The sequence below is a fragment of the Marasmius oreades genome, chromosome 5 (assembly GCF_018924745.1).
Source record: "Marasmius oreades isolate 03SP1 chromosome 5, whole genome shotgun sequence".
NCBI lineage: Eukaryota > Fungi > Basidiomycota > Agaricomycetes > Agaricales > Marasmiaceae > Marasmius > Marasmius oreades.
Genome location: NC_057327.1, coordinates 1,868,203 through 1,889,161, shown reverse-complemented (window position 1 = coordinate 1,889,161; position 20,959 = coordinate 1,868,203). Strand labels below are relative to the sequence as shown.

The window sequence follows — 20,959 nt, the reverse complement described above, 5'->3', positions numbered from 1 at the left end:
CCATTACGGCGGTCTACTTCTCCTAGAGAGCACAGACGGCGATTGTGACCTCCTCTGTACCTCTCGCAATTCTTGCCACAGCGTGCTTCTACCCTCTGTACCAGCAACCGAGCTGGGGGTAGGAGGAAACCTTGTTGGAGCATTTTTTGAATACCATGGAGCTGGAGCTGCGGATTTGGTCGAACGTGTCGGGCTAGATTCTCGCGTTCTTGGAACGGAAAGAACGGTGCGTGTAGGGCTTGGATCTGTTCGTGCTCTGGTGGGGAACAGTCCACTCCTGGCAGTCAGTGGCCGCAGATGTCGCATGAGTGGTTCACTGGGACCGGCCTCCGGGTCTGCATCTCCATCTGAATTTTCAATGCGCAAAGCTCGATGTGGAAACGTGGCTTTGGTGGGTGGGATAGCAGAACCAGTAAGGGGACGAGAGTGAACAGCAGGCCGACTAGAAGGTTTACTAGCGGATACTGGAAAGTATCGTGCTCGTCTGTGAATTTCCGAGATTAGCTAATAGAATATAACGCCTTCTGTGACACTTACGCCACCGCTTTGAGTGAGAGCTTGGTTCGGTGCACTTGAATCCACTTATCAAGGAATTTTTCTGCAAAAGAAATGAGTAGCGATGCCAGGCATGCATGAGATGAAAGACATACTAAGGATCGATTTGCTTTCAAACTCCCTCGCCTTTCGGGCTTGTACAGCACGAGGAAGTTGCTGCAACCAGATGTTCCAACATTTTACTTTGACATGATTTGCATGAAACTTGATAGCAGGCAAGGACTGTAAGGGGAATCGATCAAAATCGCAGAACTAATCAGAAATGCCAATTTTTTACGTCGGTCTTCGCTTGCCACGATGAGAATGCCTGATATTTCAATCTCTGTGCATTCGAAATGACGAGTCGGTATTCCTACGGCCACATCAATTGCTTATTAATGAAAGTAGACATAGAGAGACAGACCAGAGGCTGAAGTCGGGCTTCCATGTAACGCTCTCGCCATTTCTCCCACGCACTGGACAAGGCAACTAATTTACGCTCCTCTTCCTTTTCCTGAAGAACCAAGCGCCGATGTCTACGTGTACGGGCCGCTGTGAGCCACTGATAGAATATTCGTTTAAACATCTCTGCATCAGAAAGTAGATTCGTCAGTCACCACGAAGGATAAACCATATACGGGTATGTAACCTACCCTCTCGCTTAATATCTTGATAGCTCTGCATAAGCCGAAGCTCCTCGTTGTGACGAGTATGTATTTGTTTCCAATGGTTAAAAGCAGATCTGGCATCAAGTTGATTAAGATTGTTTCAGCCGGATAGGTAGGCTCACGTTAAGAGGACCGCTCGATGTCGATTATGATACTCTTGAGCAACTCTCAATTCTCGGTCCTTGATGTCAACGACCCGAATCGTCCACCGTTGTAGTGAACTGTGGAGTATTCTCTGGAAATTGGCGTGGGTAACCGCATGATCAGGCCACCAAGCAAAAACACATACCTTACGAACACGATCTTGAATAATTCGCTCTGCTTCTCGTATCTGACGTTGCTTCCGGGAACGGTGTAACCATACTAGAGCGTAGATGATCAGGAACAAAAGCATTCAGGAGAAGGGGTACGCACTGTCGAAAAATATTTTCACTTTGTTCCTCTCACATTCTTGCAGCTTGGCCAGTCTGATTTTCTCTCGATATTTTTGTTTCATCGTTGCCCAAAAGCGACGGAGAAGAAGATAACGCTCCGCCATTCGAGCTTTCTTCACCATCTTCAGTCGTTTGAAGAGCGCAACCCTCCATCGAAGTATCATGCGTCGCACGAGTTGAGCCTTGTTGAATTGCGCAACGAAAGCTTGAGACCTCAGGTGACTAGCGTGAACTTCCCGCCATCTTTGAAAAGCCATTTTGCTTGTCGAGCAGTTAAGTCGTTCGGAAAATCGAACGGCCAGGGCTAGAAGGTTGGGGAGTGGTTAGCGATTGAATCCTATCAAAGAAAAAGTATGGGGACCTTGAGCCTCTTCCAGGGTATGGAGTTGCAGTTTCCAAACCGCCCAGGCACTTCGGACTAACCGGAATGCTTTCACTTTCTCGAGGAGTTTTCCTCGTTCGCGGGCTTTCCAGACCCTCATGACCGCACGCAAGAGAATGTTATCTTGTCGGGCCAGGTGCTTATCCGCACGACATTCAAGAGCCTGGACTGATATCTGAGGAGATTTCATATCAAAGTTACTCGACTTACAGTTGTCCGATCTTTGGCAGACTTCCAAGACTTCATCATTCTTTTTGCAAGACGACGAATGTAGAAGGCCCTAGCTATACGATGATCAACCCTTAGTAGAACAGTCAGCCATACGACAAAGAACGTGTCAAGTGACATGGGCTAACCATTGTTTTTTCCACACTTCAAAGACTTCGCGTTTGACCCTCAGCTCTACCTGCCGGTTCATAACTCGTTCTGGAACTCGCAACTCGATAGTCCGCTTCCAGTACTCCCAGAAACGACCGAGTAAAGCGTCGCGATGAGCTTGGTCCGCATTGTCTTCTGAGCGATAAACTCTGTGCAACCTTTCTTTCCACTGCGAATAGCAACGTAGCCTCAGTCGATCGCAGCAGTGAGCCTCAGAGAGACGATACTGGTATGCTCGCCGCCAGTGTATCCAGTACTCCTTAAGCAAGGCCTCCTTCCTGTGTCTCCTGATTGTTGCCAGTCTCACACGCATATCTTGACGCCAAGCCATCTTTTGCTTCTCTTGCAAACGATCCTGTAACCGTTGCTTCCAAATGTTAAATGCTGCCTTCAGACGGCGTTTGTTGTCAACCGCAGCAATCCGATTGCACCATTCTCGCTGCGACGCAGTACGTTCGCGCCACCTTTGAAGATAGATACGAAGTATAAGATTTTCTCGAGCTTCGCCGATTTGCTGATTCATGGTCTAAACGAATAGGTTTCATGTCAGGGTTATAAAGATAGGATATATATCACGAACTAAAATCCACGTATACATCTGTTTCCAGATATCCCAGGACCGTTCAAGCAGGCTATCATCCCGGAACCGGTCAGCTTCCCTTTCGTCCTGCAGCACTTTTACTCTGTTCCATGCATCCTCCTCATTGAGAGCATTGTCCCTTCTCTCCCTGCCCTGTGTCATATATGACTTCGCGGCACGATATTTGCTGACAGAGGATTGATAGGATGGTGGTGTAGAGGACAAGCTCTGCACAGAGGGCTCAAAGTCCAGATGTCGGCCAGTAAGATGTTGTTGCTCTCCATGGAGAGGTAGCTGTAAAGAAGGTGGCGCAGATAGTAGAGGACTCTCGTGAAGGTGAATACCAAGTGTATTATCGGTCAAGTCGGAGGAAAGTGGACGAGCGTCGAACGGTGATGATAATGGCTGAATTGCGACCTCAGTTCCAATGTCAAAACTTGTTTGCGAGGCCGCGATATCGGTATGTTCATGTACTTGAGATATTGACGAAAATAAATCATCTGTAAGGTGACTTGAAGGGGCCAAAGTACTGGGGGGAGGCAGGCAAGGAGCCCTATCGCCGGAGAGACCTCTCATTCGTCCCACTCCTGGCCGAGTTGAACGGTCATATCTGTTCTGCTGCTTTATCATTTGCCACTTCTCACCCCAACTTCCGCCCTTTAGCGTTCCGAGTTTGAGTAATTTTCCATAGTAGAAGATTTCTTTCGAATTTAAGCCTCGCTCCTTTAAGACGTCGCTATACGCTTTGAAGACGGATAGAAACGCTGCGTTGGGACCCGTGCGCTCAATAATGGCCTCGATGAGTTCAACGTCTTCAGATGAGAGTCCTGCAAGTTCGGGGATTGTGGCTGTTATCGAGGAACGGGAGACATCAAGAGATGGGGTGGTATTGTCTGCTGGAGGGGTGATCCTGGCAGGAGGTGAGGCACGACTAGGCCTAAATCCGAACATAAGTATCCAGGGACGACCAGACCCGTAACATAGGGAAGTGCGTTCACGAGCCCTGAAGTTATAATGAATCAACGAAAGCAACACTAACGTGACCGTGACACCTCGTGTTTACTGTACAACGCGCCTCGGACGCGCCAGCTTATACCCTAAACTTATCTTTTTGTATACTAAGTTACTACCTCAGGCTGGTTAGGGATATGACTCTGGTGTCATTACCATGTATCTATCATAGATCTACGCCACCGAGAAGTAATCTCGTCCACTTTCAACACCACACCAGCAGCAGCACGTCGTAAACTTATCTCCTGTGCTCCACCGCCACCAGGAACCTTTATACCGCTTTCCAAACTTGACAGGACGGATCCAGCCCACTCCCCGACACCTAGCAAAAGTGTTGTGTTTTCTAAACTCAGCGAACGGCCACGATCAAGCTCTAGACATTGATCAAAAACAACTAGCGACAGTTCCAATGCAGCGGTCAAAACAGACGCTTCCTTGCTAGCCCTATTTTGTTCTGGCGATTCGTCGTCGTCGTCATTTTCAGCATGAGATACCGGACGCGTCCCGAGAGTAGCCGAGAGCTCAAGTGCATCAGGTGCAATAACAGCTAACCACTCGGGAGCATTACGCGCCGCATGGACCATCAATGCTAATGTTCGCAGAAATTGTGCCAACACAAGCGGGTTAAGAATTAACCCTGTGCCAGCACCGTGGTAGCGACTGCGACCATCGAGATGTGCAGTCCGTTCCTCTCGCGTTTGCTCGTCTCTTAGGAATAACCAAAATCTATTAATGATGGGCCCAATGAAAGATCCCGGTCCCACCTCGTTGAACGAGGTCTGTTGAGCAACAGGAGAAGGGGCGTTCATCTCCATGATTTTTGCTGGCTTCGAAACGCGGAGCCTTCGCTCTCGAATTAGCTTGGGGACTTTATTTGACGCTATCTCTCTCCCTCGATCAAGGGAGTTTCGAGTGACGTCGTCCAGTAAGTGTGGTACTAGAGAGCTAATGGCAGGAGGATCATCGATATACTTCTGATGCAGTGCTGGAGGAAGCCTTTTACTAGGAAAAAGTGATGTATCCTGAGCGATAGACGTTGTGAGCGATCCCAATTCACGTGCACCTATAGCCAACGCATTGAGAATGACGTAGCGCTGGTTGGTCGAGTACTGATTCTTGAAAAACTCTTCAATAATGCAGCTAGAAAGTCGAAGGTTAAGCTCGCGCAAAGTTCAAAGCAATCAACAACAATCATTACGGAGCGGTTGTACGCGGACAGCAAGCCACCAGTGCGTTCAGGGCATCTTGTCGCTTGCGCTCGAAGTCTTGAAGATTGTAATTGTCTTGTAGACCGATAAGGCCATACGCCAGATTCACGGCGTTTTCATCTAAAAGGACGTCAGTCTCACGATAGAAAAGAACTTTTTGGGGAAACTGACCGAGCTCTGTTCCAAAGTCTTTTTTCTTTCTTATTAGTTCCGTTGCACAGTTAAGAGCCATCTCAATCTTGTCTGCTTCCTCGTTGGCACTACCATTCGTGAGGCCTGAAGGCCCTCGAATCATAGCACCAAGCTGTGCGAGGTACACAGGCTTCTGAATTTTCTTCGTTCCGACGGCTAGAGAAGGGTCATTGTGAATATCCTCCAATTCCGAGGGAGTAGGGGAGTTGGAGCGAGACGAAGGCGGGGAGTTGTAGCCCGTCATAGAGTCATCGGAATCGTAGCCGCCTTCTGGATTTCTAACAACTGTCTTTTGTGACAGGGATGGGGCTTCTCGGATTGGGGGTGCGTTGAGACTAGCGGTGATTTCCTCCTGAGGTTTTAAGGTCTGGACCTCGACATCAACATCTCGAGTTTGGATAAGCTCTCTTATCTTCCTGCACCAGAGTTTGTCGCTATCCTCGCCTGCCCAGTCTTTAAAATCCAACTTCTTTCCAGAACGCTCAGCAACTACCTCTGCGACGAGCATTCCATAATGGCGTATGGAATTATCCACCTGACTGATGTAGATCCCGACACCGCTGATGAACCGACCAGAAGTTATAGACGCCACGAAGGGGATAGGGAGGTATGTTATGGTCAGCAAAAACAACATTGTCAAATCTAAGGGATATCAACTCGGGTCCCCAAGCGAAGACTTTCGTACATACAACGATGATGGGGAAGTAGTGAATGTTTGATATGGTCAGGCGATGACCATTGTGCAAGCACTTCGTCAAGTAACTGCTGTAGGGCTTTAGAGAGAAGGTCAGCCCATACCAATACACCCAGCTAAAGAGCTCACCAATGTCATTTCTCTGAGAAGTGCCGCACAGGGAGAACCAGCCAGCAAATACGCGGGCATAGCTCTCTTCCCAGTTACGATTGAGTATAATCGTAGAAACACATTCCCAAAGCTCGACGTTGTCGCTGCTTAAAGGACAGAGGTCCTGAAGTAACTGTGCCTCCTGTTTGACCAGAACCCGGGTATGGACATCTGCGTTTTGGGAATCGCACTTTTTCAAGTGCGCGAATAGGGAGATAAGGAGAGTTCGAAGGGGAAGTGACGTGGGAAATGACTGCAAGATATGTGACCACATTTGTGAATAGATGGTAGAACCTGACTCCGTAAGTCTTTCCCTTATCGTTGGGAGCACAGTCTGGAAAAACGAGGGCTGGGATCGGGAGGTGGGGACCGTGGAGGGAAATGCTCCGATTTTGGTCAATCTGGTAAGGAGGAAGGTTATCGATGGATAGTTTTTGTCTTTCCTCGTCAAGTTCAGCTAATCAGTTTGAGACAGATGATAGATAACTCACTGGAAGCCTGGGATAACAACGCGATAAGATGTTCACAACGTGTACAGAGGTAATTGAAATAGATTCCATGTTCCAATACGTCTGGCACTCGACCTTCCTCCCCAAAATAATTAGCTATTTTTGCAGGCACTGAGACGGCATTCTGAACACATTCATCCCACCTCAGCTCCTGTTTGGAACCGTCACCGTTCCCCGAAAAAACAACCGAGTAAAGCTTGTCAATTGGATACTCCCTGACCAGTCTAACCAACAGACTGACAGAGACGTTGGTAATCGGCGAAGACATAAGGGTCGAATAAGCAGAGGAAGCCACTTCTCCAGCGAACGGCGGCGTGAAAGAAAACAGATCCGGACAGAAATACTGTTCAACCAGAATAAAAGCACCTTCGTGTTGCAACACGGAATCCCATGTCGGAATTACACGTTCAAGCAAGGATTTTTGAATCGAGGGAAGGTGTTTCAAGACCCTGATAGAATCTGGAGGTAGTGGATGGACGTTACAGGATGCAAACTGAGGAGGAAGGAGCCGAAGAGAGTCAAGGGGGGCAGCAAGGAGAGCCAAAATAGACTTCAATTCTGTTACTGGGTGCTGAAGCTGCTGTACTAGATCCCGAATCTGGACTTGACTATCGTAGTTCACCATGGTCAGAGTCACAGTTACTTCGGCCCGGTCACGTCAGATTTTAAGTTATTAGTCACGCCACGCGTCAGTTGTCACTTCGGAGAAGTTCGGACGGGGCCCCGGACTGGGAAAGGTGACGCAGTTGCACGTGCCCCTACGATGTCGAATTTCAAGTACTATTCTGGGTAGGGATATGCAGCATATTCGAGATCCATTTCCACACACTACTAAATTTTCGACCGGAACAGTGTAGTAGCACTCAGGACCTTAACCTGATTTTGTTGAGGATCGGCCGAACGTTGTTGGCTGCGACATCGCCGTCCATCCCGAGATAGATGTATTTCATATTCCGTATTTCCTTATATAGTACTAGTTATGTACAAATACGAGGAGCCTTTCCTTCTTTTCCCCCCGTCGTCTCCCTCTGTCGACGCCGCCCCTTCTACACCGGCAACAGTCATTCTGCGCAGCAAATGCCGTCTCGCTCACTGATTTCTCTAGTTGATTGGGGACTCATTTTACACCACCTTCCACTCCCCATCTCTGGTATTTTGTAGTTAACCTGACCTTTCTTGCTTACATTTCATTATGTCTTAATATCTTTGATATACCTTCATAGTTATGCTGTTCCTGAACTGTCACAACAAGATTCGAATCTCATGTTCGATCCTCTCTCTTCTGGAAGCTACAATTGTACATACAAGCACATTTGTATTCTTAGGAACCAAATCTTGCAAAAAAAATTGCTGAGGCCACAAAAAACGGGAAGACCCCGTTTTGAGAAGATTTGCAAATCCGCGTGAAACACAGAATAGTATGTGCCGGATTTATCCAAATAAGGAACGAAACGAGATTGGCCATTTCTGGATGAGTCCTCCTTGCACTTGCCACTGATGTCTTCGTCTCCAGAGCCGATACAGGCTCGCACGAGTTCATCTCAGTCGCGTACTGTTATTCATTCTCGAATCCTCAACCAAATGAAGCAACCCATTGCTGTAATCGAAATTAGCGATTCGGAGAGTGATCATGAAGAGGGGCTAAAGCGACAACCTGCGGCTCAGCCAGCTGCTGGCCCATCGAGAACACGCGCTCGGAGTCCCGCAAAAGGGAAATCTCAGGCAAACCCTCTTCAACAACGCACCTCGTCTAACGACAATATGACATTGCCAATGGCCAACAAGCCCGTTACTCAACTCTTTCTTCCTAGTGATGAAGAGAACAAACCCCCTTGTCGAAATGCCGATGCACCCCTTGCCCCTGATGTCGCCACGCGAATTGCTATCAACACGGATACGGAAAATTCGCGTTCAGTGGACGTGGCGTCAATACCGCCTGAAGCACTAGCTTTGAACATACAACTGGTGGATCAACAGCAGGACGATCCCACTTCCATTTATCTCGCTCAGGTCATGGAAATCGTTCCAGATGTCCAGCCTGACCATGCAATAGCACTCATAACGCAATTTATTTCTGAACATCAACATAATGTCGTTGAAGTTGTGCTTCACAATCTCTTCGACAATCCCGGCTACCCCAAACTTGACAAGAAAGGAAAACGCAAGGCAACGGAAACGGAAACAGCGAACGACAACAACAAGAAGAGTCGGATAGAAGTATTGGACTACAGAAGCACAGACAGAGATTATGAGGGGGGTGAGCATTACCCGACTCTCGCAATCGTACGTACTCCTTCCATTAAGTTTGAAGCGGTTTAGAACTCACTTCAATTCAAAGGACCAGTTGATGTTAGACTTTCCTGAGATACCCAAAGCACACATTCGGAAGACGTTTGTGTCAAAGAAGTCTCTTTATGTACCAACTTACTTCTTTTTAGTCGACGAGAAGAAAAGCGGTGTTCGACTGCCCTATGTTCCGAAGAAAAGAATCATTCGTCACGCTGTTGCCAAAGGAAAAGGAATAGCCCTCGCAGATCCGGCATTCGAAGCTGAACGGGAATGGCTTTTACAAAACCTTTTTGAGGATGAAGCTGGGAATGATGCGGTCCTTGCAGAACGGCTCAACGAACAGGACTACGAAGGGAATGGCGACGGCATTGAATGTGGTTGTTGTTTCTCCACTTATGCATTCGTGAGGAGACCTGCCCTTTCTCGGCGTATAGATTTATTGACTTGATTGACCTTTCGCAGAACAAAATGGTGCAATGTGAGGACGGGCACCTCTTTTGTACAGAGTGCATGACGTCGTATGCAGAGAATCTACTGGGTTCCCATAATGTCAACATTGTCTGCATGGACCAGTCCGGCTGTAAATTGCCTTTCCCCGTGTCTGAACTGCGCCGTTTCCTTCCTTCTAAGCTCATGGACATGTACGAACGCGTCAAGCAAACTAAGGAGATCGAAATGGCCGGGTTGGAGGGGCTAGAAGAATGCCCTTGCTGTGAATACAAATGTGTCATCGAGAACCCTGAGGAGAAGTTGTTTAGGTGCGGTAATTTGGATACCTGTGGTGCTATCACTTGCCGACAATGCAAGAAACCGGTGAGTAATATTCTACAGGAACTCCAAGTCGAAAATGATGATCGACCTACCTTCAGGATCATCTACCTAAAAGTTGCAAAGGTAAGGTTGTATCAGACCCCCAAGTGAATGTTGATCATGTCATTGTCGATAGAGATGGAGGAGGACAGACACCTTGATGGACGACATGCAATCGAAGAAGCTATGAGCAAGTGTTTTCTCTAGATGAGTAACGGAGTTTATCTCTAACATAGATATCTCTTTAGCACGAGCGCTCATGAGAACTTGCCCGAAATGCAACAGAGGTATGTACCTCGGCACACTTTCAATTCGCTAACAACTTTCAAAAATTTAGCATTCGTCAAAGACGACGGTGTACGTTATCTTGGATGGCTTCCTCTCCATAAACCCCGCAACTGAATAAACCTAAATCAGTGCAATAAGATGACATGCCCCAACTGCCATTCATTATTATGTTATGTATGCAGAAAACTGATCCCGGAGGGCTACGCTCATTTCAACGTGGGTGTTTTTTGTGATTCACGACAACCGGTGATTGACTCCGGTTGCGTTCACCTAGCAAGCACACCCTCGCGACCCAACAACCAGCAAGAACAGCAAGTGCCCATTATGGGACGGACCGGTCGAGGCTAGACATGCGAAGGAGGTGAGTGATTTTGTGGAATTGACGTGAATTAATCTGTCCTCAAATTGCAATGCAACGTAGGTTCAAGAGGCAGCTGAAAAAGCAAAGGAAGAGTACATGCGTGAAAATCCGGACGTTGACGATGAAGATATCCACGTTGACATATCCAAAACACAATTCCCTGTCCCAGGGCCTCCTTTACCACAGATGCAGATGCCACGGCTACCAGACTTTCAGATGTTACATCACCAGGCTCTGCCGGATCACAACCTATTCGACTTCGCAGCACACCTCAGGGCACCACCAATCCAACCTGTTATGCCAGTTCAGCTTCCTGTTGTACCTCCCCCTCGTCGTGCTGCTCGTCCACGGCGCAGGAACAGAAGATGAAACGAGTATTCAGACTATATACTCGCCCTTCTCCTTCGACACAACGAGAATACGAGAATATGTATCACAATATATCAATATAGTACGTAGCGTTGGCTAATATTTGTACAAGTACAAACGGCAGATAAATATGTCACCATCATAGGGATATATTCGTGTTAGATTGGCCCGCGACAGGCAAAGGCTGGAGACCCACACTGCTGACCAAAAAAGAAATTGAGTAGTACAACAAAATAGAATAGGTGAAGAGGATCTCTGAGTCGGGCATCAAAAAGGAGGGCAACACAATATCAAGTTTACACTGGGCAGCTTCGTTGTTCATGCCTTCACGACGAATAAGTAACTATTCATGCAAATATCATTTTGGCTTACCTTCTCGGCTGCTGCTGACTTCTTGACCGATGCCTTGGAAGCCGGTTTGGTCTTCGACACAGGTTTCTTCGCAGATTTAACTTTCGCCGCAGATACGCCGTCAGCTTTCTTCGTAGCAGTCTTTGCCTTTGCTGCGGCTGGCTTCCTTGCAGTGGACTGCGAGAACAGCTAATTTAGAAGTGTGATTGAAGGGAATGAAAAGTGAGAAATGACCTTCTTAGCAGCAGCGGTCTTCTTGACAGTGGTCGCTCTCTTTGCTGAGGTGGCGGGTTTCTTCACAACAGCAGTCCTCTTTGTGGAAGTGGCCTTCTTAGGGGCTGCAGTCGCCTTCTTCACTGATGTGTTAGTTGGAGGCTTCTTCGCAGCGACTTTAGCGGTGGCGGCACGAGACTTCGTTGTAGCAGACTTGGTAGGGGCAGTACGACCAGCAGCGGGTTTCTTGGTTGTTGTATTTTTTAATGTGGATTTCGCGGGGACTTTGGGGGTGGTGGATTTAGTCGCGATAGGTTTCTTAGTAGCAGGTTTGGTATTCTAATGTGCGGAGATGACGGGACGGCACAGTAAGACAAGTGTACACACAAAACAAGTCACGACAACGACTACTTGCCTCTTTGGTAGCATCAGCACGGGCTTTGGGAGCTAGCTTCACTTTGCCAGAGGGACCTAAATGGTTCGCGCGTTGAAATATGAATGGCGGATAGGTTGTCAAGTCGAACCTTTCGGGAGTACGAAAACCCCCTTCTCGCTCCCTGACGTGATGGCACGGTTGAGCTGGCTAGCAGCAGTAGCGTTGAGGTCAATCTTGTACTTGGTTTCAACGTATTTCTTGATCTGAGGCCTTGACACGCCAGAGCGGGCAGCTATAAGAGTGATGATGTTGGGAGTCAGTCGGACCAGAGATCAAAGGACGACGAAGCAAGCAGTTCGAACGCAGACCTTGTGGATGATCCGTAATGCAGTTCTACAGAATGCGAGAACGAGTCTCTTCGTTTTGAGCACTTTTCAGGAGGGTTCTGATGAGGAAAAGGGTCACCTTGATCATATCGACCCAAGAGGGGTGTGTAGCTGAGTGAGACTTGGAGGACGAGGATTTCGCCTTGGTAGCAGTCGCGCCGGTGGTCTTCTTTGCTGTGGGCATTGGGAACTAGAAGAACAGATGTAGGGGGATTTGAATGATAACTTCTTGAAAATATGGGTGGCGAAGGGAAGGGGAGGAAAGCAAGGATTTGTTGATTAAGATTCCGAAATACCCTTGTAATACCACGTGATGTTTGGCACACGGACTCCTCCAACGATGGTCGAAAGCACAAATCGACGAGGATAGGCTGGTTAGGGAGCTTGCGGATGTATCGAGAACACAACTACAGCCACGGAGGATGTTCATAGTGGTATAGAACGAGGCAACATTGCAAACCACATGCTCGAAAAAATCGCCCTGCTTTCAGTGAGACTGGGCTGATAAAAGCATCTTGAAGCAAGCATAAATGATTGAGTATCCTTTTGAACATCGCGCGCTGCTGAGACTGACCTGATTGACTCCGTACGAAGAGTTCAGAGCAGAGAAACATGGATGTAAATTTCGGCAACTCGTGAATCGACGGGTTGGAGGTGGTGGACGACCATTGCTATCGGCCGATAAGGCATCTCGGGACTCGGGAGGCATTCTTTGGTCCGGAATTGGTTACACGTGGCATCATTTTCGCTGGCAAATTGTGCTGGGCCACCATGAATAAATTTTATGTGAATAAGACTATGACTAGATGCCGCCCCGTGCCGCCACGTTGAACTATATATACATGAGCGAAACTGATGGATGTCATCAGGTGAACGAAATCCGAAAGTGCGAAAAACTACGACTCACAAAGACCACAACCAAGCACCAAATACAAAGTTTGAGGAACAGAAAAGGGATACACAACAGCTTAAACTACTTCAAAGACTTCTGTATACACTTCCAGAGGCGGGAAAAACTAGGACGGAGTCGTACCGTAAAAACATGGGGGGTAGTACGTAGGATAATTTGGTATTTGGTATCTCATGATCGTGAACAAGAAACATGGAGGTAGGAAGATGGAGACCATATGTGCAGATACTCGAGGGAGGTTGCGCTACGACTCCCCTCGAGTGGGTAGATTATGGCGATCAATGAGCATGTACATGTGTCATCGCTGGAAGAATAGGAGAAAAAGAGTAGAGTAGCTGATAAGTATAAACGCAAGTGAGGGGAGAAGCCAAATCGAAGAAGAAAAAGGTTCTGCTGATACAATGATTCTAGCGAAGACAGCGAAAAGCAAAGAGAAAATGGAACAGGTCAAAAGGGACACACGAAAAGGCTTGGAGAAAATCAAGAAACATTTCTCGAACCCTTCCGCGATGCTCTAATCGAGGTCTTTGATTTGGAAGCATTAGCAACTCTTTGACTCCTCCTGAGATTCGGGTTATTAGGGGGCGGTGATGGGGAAAGCACGATTTGATTCGCTGGCTCTGGTGAAGGAGGACATGACGATAGCGGAGACGTGGATCTATCTCTTGCAAGTCCCATCGAGTTCTCTAGTATGACCGTCTTGAATGATGTCGCAGACATTGGCGGCGCGTCCTGCTCCCATCCCAGATTTACACATAGTTCCTGGAAAATCTCCTCCTCTTTCGGGCTCAGAGGAATGTGCATCTCCTCATTCAATCGTCCAGGAGACGACGGTGGCGAGGTCGAAGTGGCTATTTGCGATAAAGGTGGATGTGCTTCACGAGAAGAAGCGGCAACAGCAGCAGCATCAACAACTTCCTTGACTTGCACGCCACTTGGTAATCCCATACCAAAACAGTGTTGAGCGGAAGAACCACATCTCTTGGATTGATACACCCACTCTCTGAAAGCACTTGGGAACAGTTCAATGAGGTTATCACTCAGAAACGTAGAAAGGGTGTTGCCGACAACTTGGTTGTACTCTTGAGCAGCAGGCAGCGGTACCCAGAGTCCCTGAAAATCTACAGAACCCTTGCTCATGGTCGTGGCGTTTGAGATAGTGTGAATGGGTGGATGCGGGAGAAGAGCGTAGTTTAAGATGGGAGTGAGGTTGACGAAATCGGTATCCGTGCGGCGTGAGAGCAGATAGGAACCAAGACTAGTCTGATAGATCGATAGACCTATACATATATATCATATAATTAGATATGCACGGAGAAAAAACGTTTGAGGCATGACGCACCTTCAACCTGCCTGGCACATATCTCAGGATAACAAGGATGGCAAGTCTTCACTACACCAACGCCGTTGTCCAGGATACCAGAGCCGTGGGATCCCTGGATCCGAGTATCGTCGGGTGAAACACAGGGGGTGCAAACCGGCGCAGAGTTTACAGACATGGTGTGAATGAGTGATGCAAGCGACTGCGTGATGGTGGGATCGGAAGGTAAAGTGGGCTCGTCAGATGTTGAAGACTGATCCAGGGAGAAGGAGAATGATTGTTGGTTGGAGATCGGAGACATAGGAGACATAGGATCGACCGATGAAGTCCTCCAGTCAGTGAATGACGGCGCGGAGAAGGGTAAACTAAAGTCGAACGGTGAAGTGTCTTCCTCCTGCTTGATGCGAAGCGGGGATGCGGAGGCGGAAGACGACGAGGACGGATTACACTGCTCCTGAGAACTAACGTCCCAGTCCCACTTCCATTCTGTAGGTTCAACCTTCACTTGAGACTCGCTATCGAGCACATCCTCCCATTGATCTAGGATGCCTTGCACATCAGTTGGCTCTTCCTTGACTGATACGGAGGCAGAAGGAAGAGGAGGTGCTGACGGGGAGCGTGGACCTGGAGAGTCCCAGGTACTAAAAGAATCATCTTCGTCCTTAAGGTCCACATCTTCATCTTCATCATCCCAGTCCGATGAAGAAAAGCCATCTCCACCAGAATCCAATTCTGGACCTTCAAAGTCAGCGTCAAATGGGTCGTCTTCATCATCGTCACAATCACTATCGGAACTGTCTGAATATAAAGAGCGCGTGGAAGGAGGTGAATGGGAGTCACTATCCTGGAAATCAGCAGGACTGCCTTCATCCTCCGAATCTGGAGGAGGAGAGGCGACGCTGTGGGGAATCGAAGGTGATCTGCGAGATAATTGCTGGAAAGAGTGTGGGATAGACTGCAAGACTGGATTGTGGCACGAATAAGCGGGGAAATCCGTGGCAGGGGTATATGGTGGAATAGATATGGAGCGGCGAGGATAAGGTGGTAGGCACGACTCGCGTTGATCTGGAGGTGATTGCTGCTGATCAGGATCAGGTGAGACTGATGTAACTATGATATTATTCGCTCTATTCTCAGCCATGACCCGCGCAAGGGGTGGTAATTTCAAAGTGAGTTTCACTTTGGGGGGAGGCTGCTCATCGTCTGTATCTGAAGACTGACTGTCATCGTCGTCGTTACGGTCGTTATTATCGTCGTCTGAAGAGAAAGAGGACAGCGGGGAAGAAGATCTAGGATGATGGCTCTGCTTGAGAACGCATTCTCGGGTAGAACGCCGTTTCCGCTTCTGGCCACAATGAACCTTTGTCGAGGTCGAAGGCTTGTCTTGGTCAACGTTGGTGGTGCTGCTAGATAGAGCGTAGTCTGCAAGGCTGATATTGGCACGTGCAAATGGACAAGGGGCCCCTGTAACGCGACTCAGATAATAAACGGTGGTGCCTCTGCGGAAGTTGGTGAGACGATCGCTAAGAGGGGAGTCGATGTGAGCACCACCAGAGGAAGAATACAGGGCGGGAAACAGTCGATCATCTGCAATAGTTCCAGACATTGTATGTCGAAGTAAGAGAGGGTGATCCTGCTGGGCGTCGCAGCGAGCGTAATGAGACCTAAGATATGTTGATATGGCCTGTGAAGCAGCTGAAGCGCTACAATAGCATGGTGTCAGGACGAGAGATAATTAGGGAAGAGGTGCAGGTCACGCACTTTTGAGTAACATAACCATGGTTGACCACCATCTCTGAAAGGTCCTTGATAGTCATGGCGCGGTTGTCGACGCTGAGCAAAGCACGTGCCAAAGCGTTGAGTATCTTCGAGTTGGCATCATCTGGATGTAATATAATGCGTGGAGGAGGGAACGAAAGCTGGGGACTTTTTGGGGATGCTGACTGCCTGAGACGGATTGAGGGCTTGATTGTTCGAGTTCTGGTGTGGGTGGACATGAAAAAGCGGAAAATGGCAACTAATTTTTTGAACCTGAAAGTAAATCAAGTACCAAACTCCCTGACAGGACCCCTGCCACCGCGAGTCACCGCGTTGGGGTCCCGCTTACGACCACTGTTGGCCGACTTGCCGATGTCCGAATCTATCCCCATTTGCAATTTACCCACAAAGTGACGGCTCAGTGACGCCACACCCGGCCTCGCTCAATTTACTCGGGTTTTCATCTCTCGATAATGATAATATACAATACAAACGGATACGGATACCAACATAATCAAGCGATAGGAAATAATGTACTGCCAATAGAAATGATCACAAGAAAATTACACGCCCTTCTTTGCCTTGGAGCGTGACTTGGCTCCAGCCCCAGTAGTTGCCTGTTTCAATTCGTGAACTCACAAAATAGATAAACGCCAGGCATCCAACTCACCTTCTTCGCGGCGGGTGCCTTCTTCGTGGTGTTTACCCTTTTAACAGCCGTCTTCGCCTTGGTGACGGTGTTGGTACCGGTAGCTGCCTAAAGTACGAACATTTCAACTCCATGTCAACACATCATCGGGCCACTTGTAAATACCTTCTTTGCAGCACCGCGCTTCGAAGCGCTTGTGGTCTTCTTTGTGGTAACCACCTTTGGTTTGCCCGCAAGCGCCTTTTTTGCAGCAGGCTTCTTAGCAGCGGTGGTAGCAGTGGATTTACCAGACGTCTTAGCGTTAGACTTGGTGGTTGCCTTAGTCACGGGAGCCTTGATGGCAGTGGGCTTCTTAGCAGTGGTCGTCTTGCTGGTCTTGGGAGCAACAGGTGTAGAGTTCTGCAAGTTCATTACCATCAATAAACACACGAATGCACAATAATAGAGCTCACCTCCTTGGCAGCAGGCGTCTTGTTCTTAGGGGCGAGCTTAACCCTGCCCGATGGTCCTTTGGGCAGTACGAACATACCAGACTCTTCACCAGAATTGATGGCACGGCTCAGCTGGTATAAGTTCGTGGGCGTGAACTCAATCTTGTACTTTTCTTCAGCATACTAAATTTCAAGAAAACTACATTTCAGAACACGTGGAAAAGACGTCAAGTGAAACTAGCTCTTACCTTCTTAATGGTGTTCCTGGAAACACCAATACGAGTATCTTCTTTGTTCTCAGTGATGCATTCCTAGACGCGAGATCATTCAATCGAAATGAGTACAAGATTCCAGCCCGCCTTGCGTACCTTAATGATATCTTTCCACGAAGGATGAGCGGAGGGACCCTTGGTTGCGGCAGTGACCTTCGGTTTGGGTTTCACAGCAGTCCTAGTGGTGGTAGATTTCGTGGCAGCCTTCTTGGTGGATGCCGGTTTCTTCGCGGTTCTGGCAGTAGGAGCCCTAGAAGACGAAGCAGGTTTCTTAGCCTCCGAAACAGGTTTAGCTGTAGAGGCGGGTTTGACTGCAGGCGAAGCGGGTGCTGAGCCGTTAGACATCGTTCTAAGGATTCTGGGTGTGGGTTGAACGGTTGTGGTAATTTAGAGCGAAGGTAGATGAGAGCAAGTGGTGTGGGAAGCGGAGGAAAGAAGAATTCAGAAGATCGTTGGGTGGGGAAAAGTTGGAAAGAGAAACCTGTAGTGGACCCAAACAACAGCCCCTTATATACTGTCTCAGGGCGCGTACTGGTCATGTGACCATCATCGTTTGTTGATCACGATCAACAAACGCGAGAAATAGCACCGCCACAACGCCGCAGCCACGTGACCACGTCAGGTTATCCTTTGTGCTAGCGAATGTCGATCGATGCCTCCATATGGTCGTAAGGGCAAACGTTTAGGCCCCCTTCGTGTGAACGGCTTAACGTTAGGTTAGGTTAGGTTAGGGGGTTAGCCTGGCTGAAGAACTGCAGTTTGGACCTTATTAGTCTCGCTCTTCGAGACTGAAACCCAGACTACTTTGCAATTTCACAGGCGCTTCAATGCATATATACAAGCTAATAAGTTCTTTTTTGCCAGAATAGCACATGCGAAACTATCCCCCCGCTGCAATCAGCTAAAACGTTCACAAAATCCGGAACGCTCCATTCGTCCCTACCGAAGCCCGAACACCAGTTCCGACCCATCTATCGTCCTCCTCGCCTCCAGTCGGGCTCGGGACATTGACATTGACATACCCTTCCACGTTGACCAACTTTGGATTAACCAACTTTCCTACAGGGGGTCCACGAACGAGAAGCACACCATCTGGGTCGGTCATACCCGACTCGACAGCCTCGTCGAACGCCAGTCCGGTCACCTTAGCCTCAATGTTAACAGAGGGCGGTCCAACAGGAGCTATCTCGTCGTTAGCTGCGGACGTGGTAGGCGATTCGTATCCGTAAAAGTCTTGCAAGTCCAGAGGGTGGGAAGCAAACACCGGCCCGGCAACAGAGGGATGCGTGAACATGTTCACAAAGGGTACAGAGAGTGCAACACGGGCTGCAGTGAGAATTGACGCAGGAAGAGGTCCTGTGAAAACCGGTTTGATCAATATTTGGAACGAGAACAGGTGGGAAAAAAGATAGAGCACCTCCACCGACGACAACGGCCCTGACGGTGCCCGCTCCCTCGCCGATGACTTTGGCTCTAGCCCCGTCATATACCAGCCGATCCCATAGACTATCTTTCGTGATGAATCCTTCAACAATTCCGGATACCTTGTGACGCCACGCAAACACACTCAACCAGTTCCGCTTAGCCTCCTCCAACACAGCATCAACCAGAGAAATCAGATTTCCTGAGTGCATGAACATTATGGTTGGGGATGGAATCGGGTACTTTTGGGCCGAAAGGATGTCAACGACATCGTGTGCAACTTTCACTGCGAACAAGGTTAAACATGCCTATCCGAAAAGGGAGGATATGAATCGAAATTTACCCTCGTCGCTTGGAAATAGTTTAGAGCTTTCGAGCGTTGCAAAGCTCGTACCCTCGAAGATGGCTGCATATGCGATAGATCGTCCGTAAGCGGTGGATAGAGAGTGGCTTGAGACAATTGTGTCTAGAGAATTAAGGGAGTGGGCCATAGGAAGCAATGCACGTGTAGCAGCTACACCAGCAGTCAAGTTCTCATGAGTGAACTGAACCGCTTGTAGCTGTCCGCTTTCGTCAGAAAAGAATGAGATAGAAAAGATGTCGCTGGGCTCTATGATTCGGGTGGCGCGTCAGTGCCTACGTGTTAGAAACTGCTACGCCTGCGGGCAAGAAACTCACTTGGCACAGGGCTTAGAGTCTTTTCCACTCTCACACCTTCTCTTTCAACATGCGACCAGAGGAGGACGTTCACCTTGCTCGCGACACTAGCCATGGTCCTTGCGCTCGGTTCGCCAACAACGATAATAGTATATCCTTTTCCATTTTCCTTTTCATGAGCCTCGTAGATCATCTCTAGTAAGTGTGGGAGCAGATCGGCGTGTGCGATGATGGCTGCAGGTGGATGAGAGTCTAGGACGGCGCCGACGAGGGTTGAGTCCGTGATAGTGAGCGACAGTATAGAATGAGACGCAAGTGCCATGTCGGCGATGAGAAATTCTAGAAAACCTTGAATGAAAGAAACTTTACAAGTGAGACGAAAAGGGAAGAATACCGATACAGTCGTTGAGAAGGAGCAGGACCCCAGCATCCGCATGTCCGTTTTGAAGTCCTGCGAGACGAAGGAGACCGGTTCCAAAGGCTGCAACCCGGTCCTGTAAGGTAGCATTCGAGATCTACAACGCAGTGATGGTAGCCCGTGTTCCACGAACAAGGGAGTACGTATCTACCTTGGTGTTCCATAACGTCCTTGGAGAATCCTGTTCGTTCCGAACCAAGTCTGCAAGGACATGAACATCCTTGTTTGGTCGCAAAGAAAACTGAGATTGATAAGTTCAGACTGGGAAGCATGCTTGTTGTTATCACGCACCCTCCCCATCAAACCGGTTCCATAATTCCTGTACACGGCACTCTCTCCAGGATTTCTGACCCTCGCGACATCGCTCTGCCTCCCGAGTAAAATGGGGTGTACGAGGGGCTGAGGACGGTAGAATGTGTGCAATAGAAAGACGGTAGCGGAAATGAGGCCGAGAAGGATTGTCAGGTCATCCGTGACAAGAAATTGAGAAGGAGTTACTGCCATGATAAACTACTGTAGAAGGGAGACGTGGGCCGAGGTAGAGACTTGTATACGCGTCACGCTCCCGTGCTCACTCTTGCGGTGTCGGGTCGGCGGTACTGATCAACCTCGTTGTGTCGTCTGTACTGTCGCACGTCCGCGGATGAAATTATTCCCATGAGCAAACTATGTTTATTCCTCGGTGGGAAACGCCTGATGGAAGGGAGCGTATGTGAATTCGGCTGGCACATAAATTGATTCTGATCTGTTGTGGGAGAATTCGAGTCTCGGGCGGACTTTGAAAATTGGGGTGCCCAAGTTCACCTTCTCTACTACTACCACTCTACTAAGAATCTAATCCTTCAAGTTCGCTACAGTAGTACCTTTGGCGGGTAGCAGCGCAAGCACACCAGCATATTGCGTTCTCCAGTTGCCACTCATACCTTTTCTAATCCCTA

At 48.5% G+C, this 20,959-nt stretch overlaps 7 protein-coding genes across 7 annotated transcripts; 1 reads left to right on the top strand and 6 right to left on the bottom strand.

Moving 5' to 3' along the window:
* Nucleotides 1–3: 3 nt before the first annotated feature.
* On the bottom strand, nt 4–3,968 carry E1B28_008664 (uncharacterized protein; the record flags this gene model as incomplete). Its single annotated transcript, XM_043153488.1, has 13 exons — nt 2,977–3,968; nt 2,375–2,922; nt 2,229–2,319; nt 1,998–2,181; nt 1,617–1,940; nt 1,492–1,565; nt 1,325–1,437; nt 1,188–1,276; nt 959–1,122; nt 833–907; nt 651–777; nt 538–598; nt 4–484 (listed from the first exon to the last, which is right to left on the bottom strand). The coding sequence occupies exons 1-13, from the start codon at nt 3,925–3,927 to the stop codon at nt 4–6; spliced, it is 3,282 nt and encodes a 1,093-aa protein (XP_043008772.1). The 5' UTR covers nt 3,928–3,968.
* A 49-nt stretch (nt 3,969–4,017) lies between these two features.
* On the bottom strand, nt 4,018–7,375 carry E1B28_008663 (uncharacterized protein). Its single transcript, XM_043153487.1, has 6 exons — nt 6,723–7,375; nt 6,211–6,669; nt 6,077–6,160; nt 5,367–6,029; nt 5,186–5,315; nt 4,018–5,127 (listed from the first exon to the last, which is right to left on the bottom strand). Exons 1-6 carry the CDS (start codon nt 7,363–7,365, stop codon nt 4,140–4,142), a joined length of 2,967 nt encoding a protein of 988 aa, XP_043008771.1. The 5' UTR covers nt 7,366–7,375; the 3' UTR covers nt 4,018–4,139.
* An 845-nt stretch (nt 7,376–8,220) lies between these two features.
* Nucleotides 8,221–10,857, top strand: E1B28_008662 (uncharacterized protein; the record flags this gene model as incomplete). The annotated part of the gene is made up of 10 exons (XM_043153486.1): nt 8,221–9,023; nt 9,079–9,432; nt 9,492–9,842; nt 9,899–9,923; nt 9,976–10,029; nt 10,088–10,126; nt 10,177–10,196; nt 10,257–10,343; nt 10,402–10,488; nt 10,549–10,857. Exons 1-10 carry the CDS (start codon nt 8,238–8,240, stop codon nt 10,855–10,857), a joined length of 2,112 nt encoding a protein of 703 aa, XP_043008770.1. The 5' UTR covers nt 8,221–8,237.
* Nucleotides 10,858–10,921: 64 nt separating this feature from the next.
* On the bottom strand, nt 10,922–12,861 carry E1B28_008661 (uncharacterized protein). The gene is made up of 8 exons (XM_043153485.1): nt 12,758–12,861; nt 12,263–12,697; nt 12,166–12,190; nt 11,946–12,089; nt 11,837–11,892; nt 11,443–11,760; nt 11,230–11,385; nt 10,922–11,181 (listed from the first exon to the last, which is right to left on the bottom strand). The coding sequence occupies exons 2-8, from the start codon at nt 12,365–12,367 to the stop codon at nt 11,176–11,178; spliced, it is 810 nt and encodes a 269-aa protein (XP_043008769.1). The 5' UTR covers nt 12,368–12,697; nt 12,758–12,861; the 3' UTR covers nt 10,922–11,175.
* An 83-nt stretch (nt 12,862–12,944) lies between these two features.
* Nucleotides 12,945–16,429, bottom strand: E1B28_008660 (uncharacterized protein). The gene is made up of 3 exons (XM_043153484.1): nt 16,176–16,429; nt 14,436–16,117; nt 12,945–14,373 (listed from the first exon to the last, which is right to left on the bottom strand). Exons 1-3 carry the CDS (start codon nt 16,409–16,411, stop codon nt 13,574–13,576), a joined length of 2,718 nt encoding a protein of 905 aa, XP_043008768.1. The 5' UTR covers nt 16,412–16,429; the 3' UTR covers nt 12,945–13,573.
* Nucleotides 16,430–16,608: 179 nt separating this feature from the next.
* Nucleotides 16,609–17,998, bottom strand: E1B28_008659 (uncharacterized protein). Its single transcript, XM_043153483.1, has 6 exons — nt 17,621–17,998; nt 17,501–17,563; nt 17,274–17,435; nt 16,987–17,220; nt 16,843–16,929; nt 16,609–16,789 (listed from the first exon to the last, which is right to left on the bottom strand). Exons 1-6 carry the CDS (start codon nt 17,867–17,869, stop codon nt 16,736–16,738), a joined length of 849 nt encoding a protein of 282 aa, XP_043008767.1. The 5' UTR covers nt 17,870–17,998; the 3' UTR covers nt 16,609–16,735.
* Nucleotides 17,999–18,257: 259 nt separating this feature from the next.
* E1B28_008658 (uncharacterized protein) lies at nt 18,258–20,654 on the bottom strand. Its single transcript, XM_043153482.1, has 7 exons — nt 20,313–20,654; nt 20,173–20,262; nt 19,998–20,118; nt 19,625–19,942; nt 19,290–19,556; nt 18,942–19,232; nt 18,258–18,880 (listed from the first exon to the last, which is right to left on the bottom strand). Exons 1-7 carry the CDS (start codon nt 20,523–20,525, stop codon nt 18,435–18,437), a joined length of 1,746 nt encoding a protein of 581 aa, XP_043008766.1. The 5' UTR covers nt 20,526–20,654; the 3' UTR covers nt 18,258–18,434.
* Nucleotides 20,655–20,959: the final 305 nt, after the last annotated feature.